The 19,426-nt window shown below is 42.4% G+C and overlaps 1 protein-coding gene and 1 long non-coding RNA gene across 3 annotated transcripts; both read right to left on the bottom strand.

The window, feature by feature from the left end:
• Nucleotides 1-1,507: 1,507 nt before the first annotated feature.
• On the bottom strand, nucleotides 1,508-19,128 carry LOC105914813. Of its 2 annotated transcripts, XR_002675700.1 has the most exons (5): nucleotides 18,699-19,128; nucleotides 16,940-17,219; nucleotides 16,637-16,753; nucleotides 2,657-2,950; nucleotides 1,508-2,107 (listed from the first exon to the last, which is right to left on the bottom strand). It is a non-coding gene; the product is annotated as an uncharacterized LOC105914813 (long non-coding RNA). The 2 variants fall into 2 exon arrangements; XR_002675698.1 differs by lacking the exon at nucleotides 2,657-2,950 and having other exon boundaries at nucleotides 18,699-18,987.
• LOC111255651 lies at nucleotides 8,201-12,464 on the bottom strand. Its single transcript, XM_022822912.1, has one exon. The coding sequence runs from the start codon at nucleotides 9,264-9,266 to the stop codon at nucleotides 8,778-8,780; it is 489 nt and encodes a 162-aa protein (XP_022678647.1). The 5' UTR covers nucleotides 9,267-12,464; the 3' UTR covers nucleotides 8,201-8,777.
• Nucleotides 19,129-19,426: the final 298 nt, after the last annotated feature.

Raw genomic sequence — 19,426 nt, 5'->3', positions numbered from 1 at the left:
CTACGGAAGTACGGAGGACTTGCATGCACTCCACGCACGCGACGTTGAATGCATGCATGCTGGGCGGTTTACTCGTCTTCAGTTAACGTCAAAATGCGTGACGACCAACATGTCAGCTACGCGCCTACACATCGTTCTAATGTGTGTACCTACTAGCCCCCTGCGTTATGTAAACATATGGATGAAGAGATGTTATTAATCGAGTATAGCCTTAACGTATTACTGTACGTTAAAATTAGGGTTTGCCAAAAACGTATGGGCGTCACGTTGTTTGTTACCAAAACCTGATCATTCTCGGAGTTTCGTGTTCTGTATGGCATGGCAATACTGTTCCAGCCTCACATCGTTGTTTATTGCAGAAGAGTCGAATACGACTGAAACACACAATGTTCCACGTTGCCTGGCCGAGCAAAGTTCGAAGCGTTTGGATGTCTTGCTGACTGCCTCGTTACCTATGCTTTCAAGAATTTTTCTTGCTGGAGCAAGGGAGCTTATTTGGCTCGCCTACGCTGGCAAGGATATCCTTGCCCAGCAAGGCTAGGCTAGGCTAGACGAGCTGTCGAGGGATCCAAACGTATTATGGTAAACCGTAGAAAGGATGACGCATGCTCAACCTGTTTGATCGATGAACGAACACTTATGGAGAGCTACACTAGCGTGCAGCATTCGTAGTATAGAACAAACCAAATTTTCAGCGAACAGAACTACACATAAAAACATCATTTTTAATTTCATCCACAAATTAAGCCATTATCCCTATTAGTGAACTGAGGGTAATAGCCCTGTAGACCACAAGCATCTTTCTTAGCGGCAGAAGTATGAAGTAATCTGAAAAGGGGGGCGTTAATTTTTTTCTCAGCTAGCTAGCATGAAAATACTGCTCATTGTTGAAACAGATGATATTTCATGTAATGTAGTATTGTGTCACACACGGGAGATAACATGGTGCGCAATATCTTTCCCAGAGCATTCTAAAGGTAGCGCATGTCTGCATAATAGAGATAAAGCTCGTTTGAGGTTTTGTATCTTAGAGATAGATGTAGTATTTTCCAATTACTTTCCAAGTTGTAGCTTCACTCTATAATCTATTTGGTCTTCTTGCCTATGTTAACCGAGCTCCTTACTTTCCAAGCTTTTATGTTGAAATGGTTGGTGCATGCAACTCAATATATTTAAGTCTTAATTATGTATTCTTTATGTCTATGTTTAACTTTCCCGTGTTGGAATTCACTTTCGGCATGCCAAATTGCTAAGTTAATTTTTCAGATAAGAGAAAATATAATGATTACCATCACTGGTGTAATCTGTTAAAAATTAACGTAATTGGTAGGAACAACGAAAAAAACTCCTGATTCTTTTGCTCGTAAAAGAGCATAATCATCTGTTGAAAAAAAGAACATAATCATTGTGCATCCGGACACAAGAGATGATAAATACAGAAGCATGTTATTAAGCTGGGGCTAGCCAAAACCGAAGCAAAAGAATTTTGGCTCCACCTGTTGGTGTTGTAGTGAATTTGCTTCTCAAGCATGCAGCTGATGATTACAATGTGGAAACGAGAAGTGAAGTCACGGAAGCAAATAGCACACATCCTCCATCGGTACACGCTGGGAGACAGGATGATCTATCACACAAAAATTCCTCCATGGTAATAATATCATCGTGCAAGGACTATTACAGGCGATCGGAAATCTGTATTTGTGCTCAGAGCACTTATTACATATACTCAACTGGTTACTACACATGGGACGACTTTGCCCACAATTCACTCACATTATATTTTTAGTAAAATACAAAAAACAGACCACACAACGGTATGGTACATACTTCATTGCAGCACACAAATCTTTTTACATGATATATCATATATATATATATATACATGATATATCATATATTTTTAGTCGATATTATCATGCATTTTGTTTGCATGAGGCTTTTCAGTTATTTATTTATCATAGTATGCGCGTGGTTTGCGTGATTTATGAAAGAAAAATATAGCACACAAGGAAATTAATAGAGACTTTCATTGTGCCCCTAAGTACATATTCTACTACTTACGGGAGTGCAATGATGCGAGCAGAGGCACATCGACATATCATCGATCCTGCAAAAGGTAACGATGCAAATGTTATGTTACTAGTGTATATATAAAGGTTTATTTCAGTAAGGACATGTGCAATTATGTTTTTGGTCGTGTCTTGAACTCAACAACAGAGGTGAATTTAAATCCAAATTACAGCTAGATGTCCAGAAACACTATTTCTGCATTAAGGTACAAGAGGCTTATTTCTCTTTTTCCTTTTCAAAACCAAAGGGGCATCCTAGTCAAGAAAAAAAAAATGAACTGTGAAGATCAAGCATGTTTGCAGAATAACTTCTGGGAAATTAAATTTATCCTTCACATCTCTGAGTGTTACTCTTTTCGACCTAAAACAGAAGTCACCCTTTGATCATCCTTTACCAAAAAAAAAAACAATAAGTTATGCATGCACGTCGCCTCTAAGTTTGTTAGTATCATTACCTCACGACAAGGATCAGATTGGAGTAGAGATGTTTTCTTTTAGAAAATTCAATCTAACATTATATTGGATCCCTAAACATCAGGTAAAAATATTCTTCTAAGCTGTCAGGAATTTTGTGATTGGAAATTGACCTGGAAGGTTGGCATCCCATACGCACAATATATGAAGCGAGAGTCTGAGATTTCCAGTGAATCAAGGACCAAGATCAGAGCACAAGCTAGCTAGCTAGCTATACAACTAACACTCTAACAGAGAGGACATTGATGCCGTCTACTTGAGTGACCTCAACATCCATGCTCTGAAAGCATCCTCATGCGCTGCAATTGTTCTAGGTGAAGGACAAAACAACGCTGATGGCATTGTGTCCAAACTGGGTCGTGGAGAGGCTTGTATGAAGTATGTCCGATCCGTGGCGGACCAAGAGTCTGAGACATGAGAAGGTGAAAAAATGTTGTCACTTCCAAATAGAAGGTAAGACAGGAAAGATCCACATACACATGTTATGTTCAGGGTTTTTGAGGGCACCGCGGAAAAGGGGGTGGTGCACTAGCACGTAAGAAGGGAGCAAGGAAATGACTCCGTTATTTTTAACCAAACAATAATGCCATGTTTGGATCTTAGCAGCTAAAATTAGCATGCCGAGCTCCAAACTGACTTGCTATAAATTAGTCCATTAGCACTAATGGATCCATTTATATACACCGAAGCTTTGTGTGAAGCTGATGCAAGTCAAGTTCTACACAAATTCTACATGCCGCATGAAGTAGCGAGTGATGATACTACACGTAGTAGAATTCGACGAATCGCTATGCAAAGAAGAAGTGGCTTGGATAAGTATAAGTTGTACAGTGTGTTCGGTCCACTGGATCTATAGAGCAGAGATAGGTCGCGCCATCTGGCATGTACAAGATATGGAGTGGAAGTTTGATGGATATGAAGAGGAGTTGCACATGCCATATTATACAGCGGTGGATAAGGTGTACATGATGCATCATATCCGGTGTATATAATTATATATAGCCATTGGCAAATAGCTAGTCATAGTGGTTGAGCTATAGATACCACCCCCACTCATCCAATTGAGGTATCTAGAGTGTGCTAAAGACTTACATACCCCTAGACAATGCACATTGAGGTTACCTCCATGCCACTAGAAGTGCTCAAGTTGATCATCCAAGGCAATAACCACATAATTTGTGCTTCTAGAGCAACTGGGAGCAAGGGAACAAGTTGTCCACTACATAGGATTTGATGGCCATTCTGGTGAGGAAGGAGATAATGAGGGGATCCATCTTAGCGCCTCCTCGACTCTTGAACATGCCACACAAAGGGGGTACGGTGTAGATACACTCATTGGGCGGGCGGTGAAGTTTGCTTGAGTTTCGAGGATGCCATGACCACTGCATAGGCTAGCTTTTCCATCTCTAAGCATTTACAATTTTGGCTCCTGCTAGTGTTTCTTCTATGTAGTACACCATGAACTGTTTAGTTCTGGTGGAGTTGGTCTTCTCAAGCGACAACACTACGCTTACAATAGCATGGGAGGGTGCAATGTAAAGGAGAAAGTGTGCTCCCAGAGTCGGGCTAACTAAGACATCCAAATTGGTGAGCTAGACCCCGAGCTACCGGAAAGTGGTTTTTTCCCAATCGATTCATCAGAAGGGATCCGTGCAACAGAGCATTATGAAGAAGGCTGGCCAAATGCCTGGCCAGATGCTGCACTTCCTAGATGTTGGAGGTAGGGGACATCTCCTAAGTGGCTAGCACTTTCTCTAGTTTGGAGAGCTTCTTGGACGACCCCAAATGAGCATTATATTTTGGGTTAGCCGGTGGCTCAATTTTTGGAGATTGACGATGGCCTTAGCTGAGTAAGATGGACCTTTCCAAGCTTGCTTTAGACCACAATATCATCCACCTAAGCCTCCATGTTCTGACCCAATTGCGAATTCAGAACGATCTTGACAATTTTTATAATGGTCGCCCCTATGTTTCAGAACCGAGGGCATACATACATAAGATTATGTCCCCAAGGGGTGATAAAACTTGTCTTAGGCTCGTCATCTATGACCATCCACACTTGGCAATAGTTGGAGTAGGCATCGAGAAAGTAGAGCCTTTCATAATAGGTTGTGGAATCCATGATTTGGTTGATGCAAGACAATGGTAAATATTCCTTCGGGTAGGCCTCATTAAGGTTGTTGAAATCAATGCACATGCGCCAATTGCCATTGTTCTTCTTGATGAGAATAGGGTTGGCGAGTCATTCGGAGCGTATCACCTCCCTAATGACCATAATCCAAGAGCTTCTAGGCTACCACCTTGGCAGCCTCCTGATGCTCTATAGACAAATTTTGGTGTTTCTGTTGATTGAATTTTTAGCTAGGGTCGACATTGAGATGATCCTCAATGATTCTTCAATCATTTCTGCTAAGGTCTTTTGGGACCAATAAAAGCATCACATCCTTAGGAACTCTAGGAGCCCATGCTTCTCTGCTTGGGAAGCATATCAGCTCCAATCTGGATGGTGCACACTGTTTGTCCTGGATTCAATGGGACCACCTTGGTCTTCCAGTCGGGTTTCGCTATACGCATTTGATGGATGCATGTCAAACCAACATCACTGGGTCTGCTTGTGCTCATATTCGTGGGACCTAATGATGTGCAGCACTTGTTGTGCTCCCCCCTTAAATTTGGGCTGGTGGGTAGCAAGCTGTACGTGCTTGAGCCGTTGCTGCCTCAGTCAGCTAATATTCAACCCTCTCTGAGTGTTAGCCCCCGTCAGGAGTGCACTCAAACCAGTAGTGTCATGTACCACCCGGGCTGATACCTTATGCAAGTTCCTGACCTTTATTATGGTGAAGTGTGTTGTGATGAGAGGATGCACCCTAGTGGACTGTCCCTAGCATACTCGCAAATTATGCAGTATGCACTCATCGTCCTCAAAAGAGAAGGTATTTCCTTGCCCCCACCCCTCTCCTCAGGGTTTAGACTTTCTCACATGATAAGGTTCCAGGTTCTATGTTTCATGCCCCCTCTTATGCTTCCATGACTCCTCGCGACAGGATGTCTCTTCCACGTCATGAATTTTCCATAATATTTTCTAGGGGGCATTGTCCCATCTTTAGTGGTTATCTATGTTGGGTTTGTCCATAAGGTGATGACCCACGGTCCTACCCTTCTATGGTTCTTCTCCCCTGTTCAGATCGGATCACATTGTATCATCCTCATCTACATCTTTCGTGTAAGCTTTTGGACATCAATGATGGGTTTCCTCAGCTGCTTTTCAAGTAGTTAGGTCACCATGGCGTGACTGAACAAACTTGGTTGATGAGCATAGTTTATTATGTGGGATTGTGGTTTGGGCGGAGTACCTCCTTAGCTGCATCAATGGTTGTATGGTCGCTAAGCCGTTAGTTGGCACTTGACAACGACAAATTGGCAAACAAAAATGTAGAGAGAGTCATTGGGTTTATTTCCTGACAAGAAAAAGATCTCCAGAGACCAATGGATCATTTTCGTACCCTTGAAAATTGTTTAAGATGAGCTCCCTCAGCTACTCCCATGAGGAGATTTTCCCAGAGGCATGGTGGCATACATAGATTTGGCAATACTAGTGATGGACAGAATAAAACTATTTGCCATGGTGGTCTCATCACTACTATCCCACCTCATCGCTGCTCGAAGCTCATGACGACCCTGTTCAAGTGGATTTTACTTGTGTAAAAGTAGATGAGCGTCATCTGAAGCCACAACATCATTTGGAGCCCTATGGAGAGGGGTGACTTTTGGATCAAGAGTGAAAGCACGGTGGCAAAAGCTTGATTTGAGTTTGTCGCATTCCTTTTGGGGCAAGCTCCCTTGGTGTCCTTCTCTGGCAATGCCTGAGGTGATTGCCGAAGCCCCAACTTGTTGGATCGACTCTTCCTTGACCTTATTATTAGATCCTTCCTCTTGTCTTAGGGCTTTGATGGCTCGATGACAGAGATGGGGGAATCCTCCAACTTCTTCTGGTGGTTGGTATCTAGGGTGCGAGCCACTTTGTCAGTAGTACCACTAAATGGGGAATGAAAATGTTACTCAATGTATTCAATTAAGAATTCAATGCTTACAAGGCCCTTGGGATCTAGGTATTTATAAGCCTAGGGGAGGACCAGGGACCACCTCGTTACAATTTTTCCTTGGTAAAGTCAGTGCAACAGGGTCAGATTCCTTTGTAGGGTCTTCTCGTCTTTGCTCCTTGCAACCTTGGATTGTTTTTCCTCCATCGGCTGACGTGCCTCCCTTGGCTCCATAGAGGTTGCATGACTTAGTGGTTCCATTTCAATAGAGGTTCTAGTGTAGTTTAAATAGTATACTCAAAAAATTATTATTCTAATACTAGAAACCATTGTTTAATGATATGTTTTGGACTGTTCACATGGTGAAAAATTCTTATATCATGGTATATTAGATTGTTCTATTGTGAAAATCCATGGTTCTATGTAATGTATTTCAGATTCTTACAGCACCAAAATTTATTATTCCATTGTATGTTATGTGTGTTTCTGGCAATGAGAGAAGTCACTATTCAGTAGTACATTTTGGATTATTTTAATGATGAACTGTTTTATTATTCCATAGTGTTTTGTTCTAGTTTTGAAAAGTTCATAGTTCTATGGTGTAGTTTGGATTACTCCGGGAGTCCTTGTTCCATCATATATATTTTGTTATTCCCATAATAAGAAAATTATTTTGCAGTGGTAAGTTTTGCATTATTATGAAATTTATTATTCCATAGTATATTCCATTGTTTCAGTGATGAAAAACATGAATCCATGGTATTTATTGTATTGATGTGGTTGTAAAAATCCATTCTTCCTATATCTTATCAAATTGTTCAACATGCATGCTTTATTTCTTTGTTTTTCAATTAGCCTTATCTATTATTATGTTTAATGAATCATTTTTTGCGAGCTTGCCCTCTTGGGAAACTTAGGCCTAGGATAAGGGCTCAACTTAATGTAACTCATGCATTCAGTTCTATTGTGTGTTCTTTTTCCTCTTACCTGGGCCACCAAGTAGATCCCTTCGTGTTCTAAGCTACAAAAATGTAGCTTGAATGACACCCCTCCCCTTATTTACAAAGTAGGCCATTTCCGTCTTATCCACATATATAATGTATTTAGAAAGTAGGTCAACCACATTGTTACACTTTATTTATAATATATTGAGAAAGATGATACTTATTTATTTTGAGAGTTGTAGCACTTACTACTTCCGTCTTTAAACATATGACATTTAGGACAAGCAAAATAGTTCATTTAAAATGAACCAATTTGCTTGTCCTAAACATCATATATTTAAGAGTGGAGAGAGTAACTAAGTAAGAGTAGGAAAGAAATTATGAAATGAGTCTAGGAGTTAGAGGATGGCTTAAATTTAGCAGATAGTTAGAAATGCTCAAAGGAGCGATATTTGAAACAACTAATAATAAGAGAGATTAAGGCAGCAAGCTACATAGTTTAGTTATAGTGTTGCGTCTAAGTTATTACAAAAAGATGTGGATCTTCATTTAAGTATTTTCTTAATTAACTGACAATACTTCCTCATACTACAAAATATTTGCCATCATTTAGGATTCTTGCACGGTCTATATAAGTCGACACTTTCAATAGTAATTTAATTTTGAGTATATATTTTTAGAGATATTTTAATAGTGATTTTGATAACTTTACACTCATTGCTGTCGATCAATGTAGATTTGTGAAAGCTTAAAAGGTTTGATCGATCCAATTGCTAAAACATCTTACATCTCCGTTCAGGCAGACTTATATATATGATGATAGCCTTAAATTTGATATGACTGAACTTTATTACTCCACTATAAGCCATTTTTGAACAATTAACTAGATCAACGTCGAAACAAGGTTCTTATGTATTACCAATTTAAGCTATGGGGTTAAGTGATCGGAAATTATTGAACAATTTGCAAAACCATAAATATAAACTGTGTATTGGCCACTGTGATTGATCCAAAAGAAACAACATCGGTGGAGCTGATATATTCAAGCAACGATCATCTGGACATGTGCCGGTCAGGTTAGCATAACAAAATTTCTCGATTACTAGAACCTCATATACTGGCAAACAAACAGATACGAACCATACATGAAGTTCACTCACAGAAGCAGGGACGGACGGCCGCCGGACAGCTCAGTCGCCCAGCCGGCCGGGGAAGACGGATGGCCGGAGGCACGTGCGTACCTTGAGAATTCACTTCTTCTCCTTGTAAATGAAGAAGGTGACGAAGCCTCCGGCGATGGTCGCGAAAGCCATCAGCCACACGACCACCGCCACCGGCGGTGGCATGACAGCCGCGACTTTGCCGGAGAAGGCCAACGTTAGCAGAGTTGTCAAAATCCAGACCGCTATCTTGAGCCAGTCCCTCTTGGACGAACCCGCCGGTGCGCTCTCGTACATCCTCAGGCAGGCGAAGAGTGCCACCAGATCAGCGTACGAGAAGCCGACGAAGGCTATGGCCATCCTGTCCCCTTGCGCCCGGAGTATCGCCATAACTGAGTTGAAGGTGAGGAAGCCAAACCCCAGGAGCGTCAGCCAGGGGAAGGCCCCGTCGCCATTGTTGCCTTGGCGGCCGTCCTGCTGGTAGTCGGCCTGCTGCTCCACGGGGACGAAGATCAAACGCTCGGCTGCAGGATCCTCCTCTCTTGGCCTGGGGGTAACAGCTTGATGTGCAGTCGCCATTCTCTCTAAATTTTAATCGGCGATTTTCCCGCCCAGGATTTCTTCGTGGCGAAGAAACTTACAGCTTTGCATCTAGCTGCAAGCCTGCAACGGCCGCCGCCGACCTTATACGCGAGAGTACTGGAACTGGAAATTTCGAGGAAATTCTCAAAGAAGCTGCAACGAAGCAAGTGGGAAAAAGAAAAGGAAAGGAAAGGAAAAAAAAACTGCTAGGTGTAAACAAAGGGGGAAGCATCGATGCTGGTCTTGCTCGAGGAAGCTTCCGGGAAGGAGAGCTTTGGCGTTGTTGCTTTCCGATGGCCGGTCGCGATTGGTAAGCGACAACTGCCTGTCGACACGGTACACGATAGTGAGTGTGGGGTCAGCACGCACCGATGGACCGTCTCAACTATCGATAGGCCCGCCCGACGCAGCGATGAGTGCGCCGTTTTAAACAAGAGCACTCCCCTGTTCCCCACGCTGCTCTCTGCCGGAGACGTGAAAATGGATATCCGAATCATTCGAATCCGTACCCGCTAAAATAATAAATATGGATATCCACTAGAGTACTACAAAGACAGCGGCGTTCAAAACACGCCAGAAGCTAACACGCCCCTGAATACAAGACCACAAGACCAGTTCCAAGTCAGCGGTGCATATATATACAAAGGCCATTCATTGGTCGTTTCTCCACCCACAGACACGTTTACAGACCGAATCCACGGAAGAGCATTTCTCAATTGCGCCTTCCATTAGATTCACCACTTCCCTATGTTCTCATACAAGATACACCTTGTATCTTTAGGGTTTCATGTTTATATCAGCTAAAGCTTTATTTAGCAGCTTTTATTTATCTCTAGCTGATCCAAACGGGGTCTTGATCTGTTCTCAACGTACTTTCTAAATGAGTTTAGTAAAAAGGTTTGAAATATAACCATGTGGAGCCAACTGAATCAATGAAGAAAGTCTTTTCCCCAGTGGAGACAAGTTTAGCGAAAGATTAAGTCTCCAACTAGAAGCCCTCAGCCCTGATCACTTAAACAAGGGGGAGGTGGTGGAAAAGCATGACCGACTATTGGATCTAGAGGGGAAGGATGGCGTGGTAGTAGACGCGATAGCGGGATAGATTGGATGGTAGCGAAATCAATCAGCATGCGGACACACGATGCAACATGAGAGTGTGGTGAATGTCCAAAGCTTTAAGGTGGTATTCGATTTGGAGACAAGTGTTACAGTTTCATGCTTTGAGCATGATATTGTAACAACCAGGGTCGTTAAAAGCCTAAGATTGGTTATTAAGGTGTTAATGGTGAAATTTGGATTAAAAGGAGGTATTATTGGTCAAGTTCAAATTTTTGAGTCAAATTTGACTAAAAATTCAAATTTAATATTCAAATTTGGGAAAATTTTACAAAAATGTGGAATCAAGAGCTAAGGGTGTTTAGAAGCCAAAGGGATCAAATTTGAGACCAAATTCATAGGCATCTCAAATTCAGAGTCAAAGTGGTTGACCTGAAGTTACTATTCACTGTCTGAAAAATGTCCAAGTCTGAAAACAGTGACAGTCATCCAACTTTGAAATTAATTTTTTGAAGGATTTTTTATATAAACTTTGAGAGATTTTGAACCACAAGTTGACTTTGATGTCCATTGAACATATTGGGAAATGTTGTTAGACAAATATAGGAAGGAATTCAAATTTTTCTTGGAGCCCAAAGTTTGAAAGATGGACTGTTCAACTGAATGGCACAGGCCATTGGGGTTCTGAATCAGGAATAAATGGCCAATTTGGGCTAAAAATTTGTGAAGATTCTTATATGTAAGTGATGGACTATAATAGGCAAAATGGGATCTATAATCTTTGGACAACATATGACAGTAGCTCTTGGACACACAAAAGTTGGGTTGGACATTTAAATGTTAGTTCAAAGTTTGGACAATGGCTGTTTGAAAGTTAACTGACGAAATTGAACGGGGTGTCCTTTAAACACTGACAGTGTAGTGCAAGGGGCCAATTTCGGGTTTCAATTTAAAGTGATAGAGTGATCTTTGGCTCTCGATGCAACTCTATAGAATGTAGTCCTGAGGATCTACTACAAGTTTGCTTAAAGAAGTTTGGGGAGTTTGAATTGAAAGATTGGCGCAAATTGGAGTTGAATCTCGGGCGGAATTGGAAAGAAAGGGGGAAGAGCAGAGCCAGGCTGCTGCTACGCAGCTGCTTGCCGCCGATGGCAAGGGCGGTTTCGCCGTGCCACGTGCCGGTGCAGGCATGTGACGCGAACCAGGTAAGCAAGCAGGAGGTGGCCGTAGCAAGGGCGGTAAAAGTTTGTACAAATTACCGCTCCCGCCGGCCGGAGTTATCCTTTCACCGCGCTGCTTCCTTTTTACCGCACCTCGGTCACCGGTGAGTTCCGCCACCGTCCCGCCACCGCCGGTCATTTCCCTCCGCCAGAACCACCACCTTGACCTCCTAAATCCATCCCACTAGTCGTTGTCCAGCCCTATCCACCACAGCACCTCTCCACCATCATCTTCCTCAGTGCCGGCCGCCACTTTGCTTTTTGGTAAGCCGCTATCGTGGAGCCGTGCCTCACCGTGGTTGTCAGCACCGTCTTAGGGTCTAGTTGTGTCAAGCGTGAGCGTAGATCGTGTGGGTGCTGCTTGTTGGCTTGGAGCATGGCCGGGCTGGCCGGAGCTCCTACGCCACCATGCGCACGCCTCGGCCATGGCCGCTGTCGTGGAGCACCTTGCTCCGGCCACGGCGAGCCTTGGTTTGGGAGTGCGCCGTGTAGGTCCTGGTGAAGCTTTCTAAGCCACTTGTGGTCGTCAGTTCGCCACTGTCGAGCTCTGCGTCGTTGGTAGACCTAGTGCCGCCTGCTCCGCCGCTGTCTTCCGCCGTTCACCGCTGCCGTCCACCAGCCCACCCCAATAACACCATCAGTAGGTGCGCTAGGTTAATGTGAGTTGAGTAGTGGTGTTTCCGTCGCTGGAGACCTCGCCGGCAACGAGCCGTCTACCCGCCGGCAAGCCCGCAATCAAGGCCAAGAGAGCGGTCTATTGACCGGGCCTGCGTGTCTATTGCAGTGCCTAGGTGGGGGGCGCGAGTAGGTTTAGAATTTCCTGGAGGGGGCTTTGGGAAAAATGTGTTTAGGATTTTAGAAATTAGATTTAAATTCTATTTTCATATTTAATTCATTATAATTTGTAGAAATGTCCAAAATTAGTGAAACCAACTTTATTAGGTGTATTTTATTTTCCTTAATGCATTAAAATTTCTTAAACCCTAGATAAGGTAATAAAATTTAAGTATTTATTTAGTGCTTTTAATTATGGTATTTAATTAAATACTTAATCTTTATAAAATGTATAAAATTTTGAATAATATTTTATTATTCACAAATGTTTATTAATCCATAGGAATTATGTTTTAAGATTAGAAATTATTTATAATACTTTTCTAAATAAAAGAAAAAGGTTTAAGTTAAGTTAGTTAAGAACTTAATTTGTGGGTTAATCTTTTAGGGTAGATTAGTGTTGGCTTGCAACTTCATCATGAAGCTAAGTTGTATAGTCTTTGTTTTTTAAAAAGTTTGCATATCCTAACTATGGCATGCATCATATCGTAGAACCTGAAGCCCCGGAAGTGGATTTCTTGGAATTCTCTGAAGAACCTCATGAATTTGAGGAGATTATTGAAGTGGTTCCTTGTGTTGAAGGATCTTAAGAAGAAACTAACTTTTTTGAGCCAAGGCAAACCCCTGTGCATCTACACCTATCTATTTTCAGAAATTACTATTCATGTGTCCAAATTACTGGTTATTTCCTTATTATGCATTAAGTGTAGGAGTTGATTGAAACCTACTCTTGTGTATAATCCAACCTTGTGGACAAAAGCTAGAGATGGTAGTTCTGTCAACTAAGTTTAATCTGATTAAGGCATGTTCGTTGTTTTAACCGCTGATCAAGTGATATTTACCTGGTGGCTTACTGTCTTTGGGGACCAGCAAGCCCGGTAGGTTAGTTGGCTCTTTGATTGGAAATGCTATTACCCGTGTTTGGTGTGCGAAAGAAAGGCAGCGGCATAGCCTGAAACCCACATGGAGATCAGGCTAGACATGGGATCCCATGTGGGGGTGCGTCCCTGGGTTCGGGTAATTATATTTCCGATCTTTGGGTACGGCTAATCGAAAGGTTGTTATGCGCAACTCGATCAGTTGAGCATGGCTGGTGATTAGGTATCTCCTGCAGGATGTAAATTGATCCAGATCGCTGCAATTCTTAGTTATGAATGTACTTGATCATCGCTTAAGCATCGTAAAGTAATCAAGTTTAATATAATATTTTCCTTGAATTAATATTATTGTATGATGTTTAGTTTCACTTGATTGATCAAAAATATTTTATTCACCTAGACTGGTCAGGTAAAAACTAACCTTGGATAAAATGATAAAACTAAGGTTACATAAGTAGTAAGCTTTTCGCAAAAATGTGAGTTAGCCAGTACACTAAAAAGCTATCATATTCCTTGAAACGTTATTTTCAATCTACCTATACTGGTTAGACGGGTCAGTCTTGCTAAGTACCCTCGTACTTAGGGGATCCCTTTTCGTTGTTTTCAGATATGCAGTAGGGATCAACCAAAGAGGAAGGCCCGAAGAACTAGAGTATTTTACAGGTCTCGTAATACCCTAGAGTGAAACCTAGTTGTTTAATTACTTTACCCCTCGGACTTGTTTTATGTTCGAAACTCTTAGAATTGTCTAACTTGCACTTTAAGTTTGTTTCAATCTATGGTTTGTAATAATTCGTACCTCCAGTATGTATGTAAAAATGTAATATTTATTGATGCTTTCCCTTCGTGGAAGCGATCCTGATGTATGGCTATGATTCAAGTCGTGGATGATTCGAGGCGTCCTAGGGACACTCGACGGACTACTGAATTTAAACTGTTTTAAGTGCATTTCGTATAATTGATGTTCCGACAGCAATTAGGTGCACTTAAGCTAGTTTAAGTCGAACGGTTCCACCACAGATATTCTCTCCATATATAGGATGAGGCCATATTCCCTTGAATCGGGCGGACGAGGTCATCCGACTTGGGTCAACATGCATGCCGTATGGGTAGAAGACGAGCTCAAGTGTGTCGTAGGAGGAATTGTGTTGCAAGGGGAACAGAAGCTCGATCAATGCAAGCAGACGACACATGGGTAGGTGAGCTCTGGCAGCACACAGGCGTGCACGAGTAACCTTGCAGCATGGCGGCACAGAGAAGGAAGAGGAGCATTGGCTACAAGAGAGAAGAGGCATGGTGGTGTAGGGGAAGTGACATGTGGGTGGAGAGGGAGGGGAAGAGGCACAACAACAGCGGTAGAGGCGGAAGAGGCACACAACGGTGGAGATGGTCGAAGAAAGGAAGGAGAGAGAATGGTGTGCCTTATCCATTAACCCACCTCCAGCCATGACCTATCCCCTCAACCAAACACAGCTTTGGAATATAGTTGTGCCTGCCGTAGTCGTAGTATGGGTGAGAGACAGCAATGGGGTGCTAAATGACGAATGGCACCACCCCTATGAGTTTGGCGGGGAATTCACCTTGAGATGGACAATGGTTTTCGTGGTAGGTAATAACAAATATGAGAGCATTCAAAAGATGGTGCCTTTTGAATAGGCTGCATGATTTGCAATTCATTTGAATCTTTTGTTCCTTGCTATAGTTTATATACAAAGCTAGACAAATTGTTACATATGTATGATGATTCTATTTGTGTCAAGCGAAACAAAAGAACAATGCAAACATATCAATGTCCTACCAGGCGTTGTGACTGGAACAAACCAAGCATATTAAAGGATAAACCAAAATAATCAAAGAGCTACTAAATACAGAAAATGCCAGAACAAATCAAAGATACTACCCGCAACAAGTAGATGGGTTTAAAGCAAAATAAATACGGAACAAACGAAAGATGCTAAAGGAAATGACCTACGTAGCTGTTTAAACATATATCAGACGACCAAATAGAAGCTACAAATAAAACTTGATACTCTGAGGTTTGCAATTTAAGTTTCCTTTTGTTATTTTTCTGTGCGGAACGTAGCCGACCAAACAGCTATCATAAAAGACTCGTTTCTAAAGGCAGTACTCGACCCTAGGAAGAAAAAACCAATACATTATGTTTTTAGCTAACATCAGCATAGGTGATTTTCCCCTTTTTAGGTAATATCAGCATACATTATTTCCACAGTTTTAGGTAACCAAAGCATCCAAAGGTTATCTAGCTTGGCTGACAGAACAAATATGGGATCTGCACATGCTTTCTCCTCGCATAAGGGCTGATGCATTTCTCACCAACATGGTGTGGTCATCCTCTCTATGGTACAACTGGACAATCACTTTAGCCACTAAATAAGCATCACATCGAATTTTTTTATTTACACTTCTCAGTTCGCTATACAAATGTATAATTTGAATCTGAAATTCGTCAGTGTTAAGAATAATTAAAAAGGGGCAGTAGATAAACTAAAAATGAAAATAAAAAATAAAGTAGAGAAGTTATTCTTCAAATGATAATTTTCTTGTTAGCTTAGGCTAGAGGTTTGCAAGGTTAGTAGTAGGCCACTCCGCCTACTTGGACAATAGTCAGACTCAGCTTGGTTCTCGTCTTCTTCTTGGTGAATGCGAGCTCCTGGCCTAATTTTAAAGTTATTCTTTTGTTAATTCTTTTAGCACACTTCCATACTGGAATTTTAAAATGTTATGCACAGCAGTCCATAGCTTAGATCACAAAAATTTCTATTATATAATACCATATTCATTATGCTACAAAAATTGACGGATTTATTGCACGTTGGCAATGTCGGTGCTTTCACACTATGGAAAATAGAGAAATATCAACATATGAAAGGGAAATGTGGTTTGGAACACATGAATATCTTGGGCAACAGTTCACAAATTGAAAAAAAAGGAACATTTCAAAATAAAAGAAACAACCTTTCTAGCTTTATAAAGAACCACCATTTTCAAAGATAATATTTAGATAACACATAATACCGCAGTGCTTTATAATCTCATTTATCTCTTCAAGGATACCTTTTCTAGAAAGTTAAGGAAACTAATCTAGTTCATATTTTGTTGACAAGAATTTTTAGAAAATGATCAATGCATAGGTATCTTGTTCAATTTCTAATTCATCATATTCAGAAAGATGATACTATATGGAACCAGAACTGCTTTTCCAAAAATAAATGCTACAGTAAGCAAGCAAAAGGATTCCTCCACAAGTGGAGGTATAGACTATGGAGCATGACGGCCCACAAGATCTAACATAGTTAACATTATGTCACTAGAAATGGAAACGCCATATCATACTAAATAGAACACATTTTAAACATACCTGCAGAGATTCAATGAATTTAGTGCAGTTGGCTTGAAGAATTATCTCATCCAGCATGAACCGGTATGTTATGGTGTCAGTCTTTTCTTCGAAATGAGTCGCTCTTTGAAAAATGGCCTGCGGGAATCAAACAGAGGTCCACTAAGCAACATATGAAGTGAGAGAAGAGTTCGGGTGCTCCCGTGCACCCGGCCAGGTGTATAGAATCAACAGCCCTAGTGCATCCACTGTGTATAAGACACTTTTACATTTAAGTCCTTGTTTTTTTATGAATCTCACCCGCAGTCCAACAACATGACGCACCTGGGCAGTTTCTCCATCCAACGGATGCACTCGGCCGGGTGCACGGGAGCACCCCAAGGCCGGGTGCTCCGAACTATTCTCATGAAGTGATCCCATAAAATAATCCAAATAATATTATTGGTTGCGAGTCGTTTCCATGATACAAATCAAACATACAGTAAATCTTTCTTGAATGATAATCTGTGTCCACCATATGAGGCACTGTCTGTTTAAACAAGAAGACTCCAAGATATTATGGATGTTTCCCAAATAAATTCAATCATTAGCCATTAGGTCATTCCTGCCAAATTGCAACAGAGTTTAGTTTAACTCATAAAGAAGACATAGTAGAAGTCATTCTAAAAACTTAAGTTGTCTTAAAGTTAGCATCTCACAATAAAACCATTGGCTGAGATTTGTATTTCACAAACTTGTATTTCAAAAAGAAAATAAAACGAAGGCCCACACCTAACCTTTGGCACCAAACATCACCAAACTGAAAGACCTCTGAAAATGCAATTGTCAAAAAAATGATGCTAAAATGAAAATAGCTCATATACTTTTCTATCTAGCATGTTAAATAATTGCACTGCCCTATATACATAACAATCATGTTAAAATAATTAACATATGTATATTCACAGTGTTCTACAAGCAGTTGCGAACTTCATGTAATTAACATCCAGTAAAGAGCACAAATAATACTTGGAATTACATAGCACGATCCTCGTCATTCAAATACAAGATAGTTTCAGTGAATTTCTGGATCCACATGGAGATGAAAGATCAATACAAAAGTTGGGACAGACAGCTAAGGAATTTTTCAACTTCTAGGAGGCCATTTGCAGCTAAAAGTTGTTCTCGATAAATGTGTACGAAATCTATTTTCTTCTGTATGGCAGCCAGCATCAATATAATTAAAAGTTCATGATGACATTTGGTGCGGCATACTGTATAGATCCCCATAAAGGACCAACAATCACCATTACTCCATTCTGTGTTTGTATTTTTTTTAAAAGAAAAACATAACGTTCTACAATGATCTCCAGTCCCCAAATGTCAAAATCATTGCTAGTCATGGCTTAATGTACCAAATTCTGGGCCTGGACGCGACTTCTAGCCATTTGTCAAATTGTCGGTGAACTGAAGCTACCTAAAGTCTATCATGTCCTGATCGTGCGTGGATGCTTTTGCTTCCAAGCATCAAATTCGCAGACCAAGGAGAAACTTTGTGACATCTGTAACACCATAGCCTTATCTAGTTTGAAAGTGCGTCGGGTATGTACTATGTAAGATCTAATTTTCTATAAAAAGGCCGGCGAAAAAGAGTCTAGCCAAACGCAATGTCGTCTCTGCTTTCTGGCAGCACTGACTCTGGCTTACATGTAAAGAGAGAATAGGCGGTGGTGAGCGGCAGATGGTGGCACGGGCACGGAGGTGCCGTGGGCTGCTGGATCTGGAAGGTGGGTGTGGGTGCGGGCGCGGGGCAAGAGACCACTGACGAGCAGAAGGACTCGCAGCAGAATGATTGAGGCGAGAGGACATGAGCATGCTTGTGTCGTCCTCACGAATCATGGCAACAAAGAGGCAATTCTGGGGCAATCATTCCAAATCATGGCAATCTCTCCCCATCGACAGCAAGATCTATAAACAGATCCAGATACGCACGTTCTTCTCTTGGGTTATCCGAGATCTATCCGCTTCCTCTTCAAAAGCTTCCAGCTTGTTCACAAAGGGGGGCAGGGGGGAGAGTGAGAGATCGATCCGGAGAAGTCCTTACCTCCGTGGATCTGTATCGGACTCACGATGTACGCACGGCGGAAATCCCAAGGAAACGGAGGACAAGAACCCCCGCTTGTCGGTTCCATGATGACAATTGGCAACCCCATGAGCACGCCGCCCGGCGCCTCCCTCGCCGGCGCCGCCGGCGGCGATGGTTCCGGGAAGGTATGGGCTTCCTTGCCGGATACGGCCACGGGTCACAGACTTATAGCCCCCTATAGTATGGATGAATAGAGGATAACATCGATAACCCGGCTACCGACTTGCCAAGCAGCAAAGGGGAATCGGAAGGAGGAGGTTCCAGGAAGCTGCCTGCCGCGCGGCTGTGATGACGAGGGGCGACGCCACGGTGGAAGGTTCCCGGAAGGTGCGGCGAGGAAGCTTCGCCGTGGGATGGAGAAGCGACGACGGGGAGCGCGAGGGGACCCACCGCCGCGCCTGGGGCCGGCCGTTTCGGTCGGCAAGGCCGCGGGAACGGGCGGTTACTCGGTTATCCATCCATCCCCGCGACCGCGTCGGCGTCAGCGCACGGGTGCTTGCAGGAGACGCCAGGGGTTTTCCGGGTTTCACTTCCACTCGCCCGACCCGGCGAACCGCACCGTCCCCAACCGCCGGCCCTTCCGTAGTTGTGGCCACGGGAAGGTTGCGATTCCGAGTCTCCACTGTGTAGCTGCCCACCGGCTCGCCGGCGGCCGGCGGGCGAGCTGGTTAGTGGATTGGTAGGTC

Source organism: Setaria italica, chromosome I, assembly GCF_000263155.2.
Source record: "Setaria italica strain Yugu1 chromosome I, Setaria_italica_v2.0, whole genome shotgun sequence".
NCBI lineage: Eukaryota > Viridiplantae > Streptophyta > Magnoliopsida > Poales > Poaceae > Setaria > Setaria italica.
This window is presented reverse-complemented; position numbering and strand designations above follow the sequence as displayed.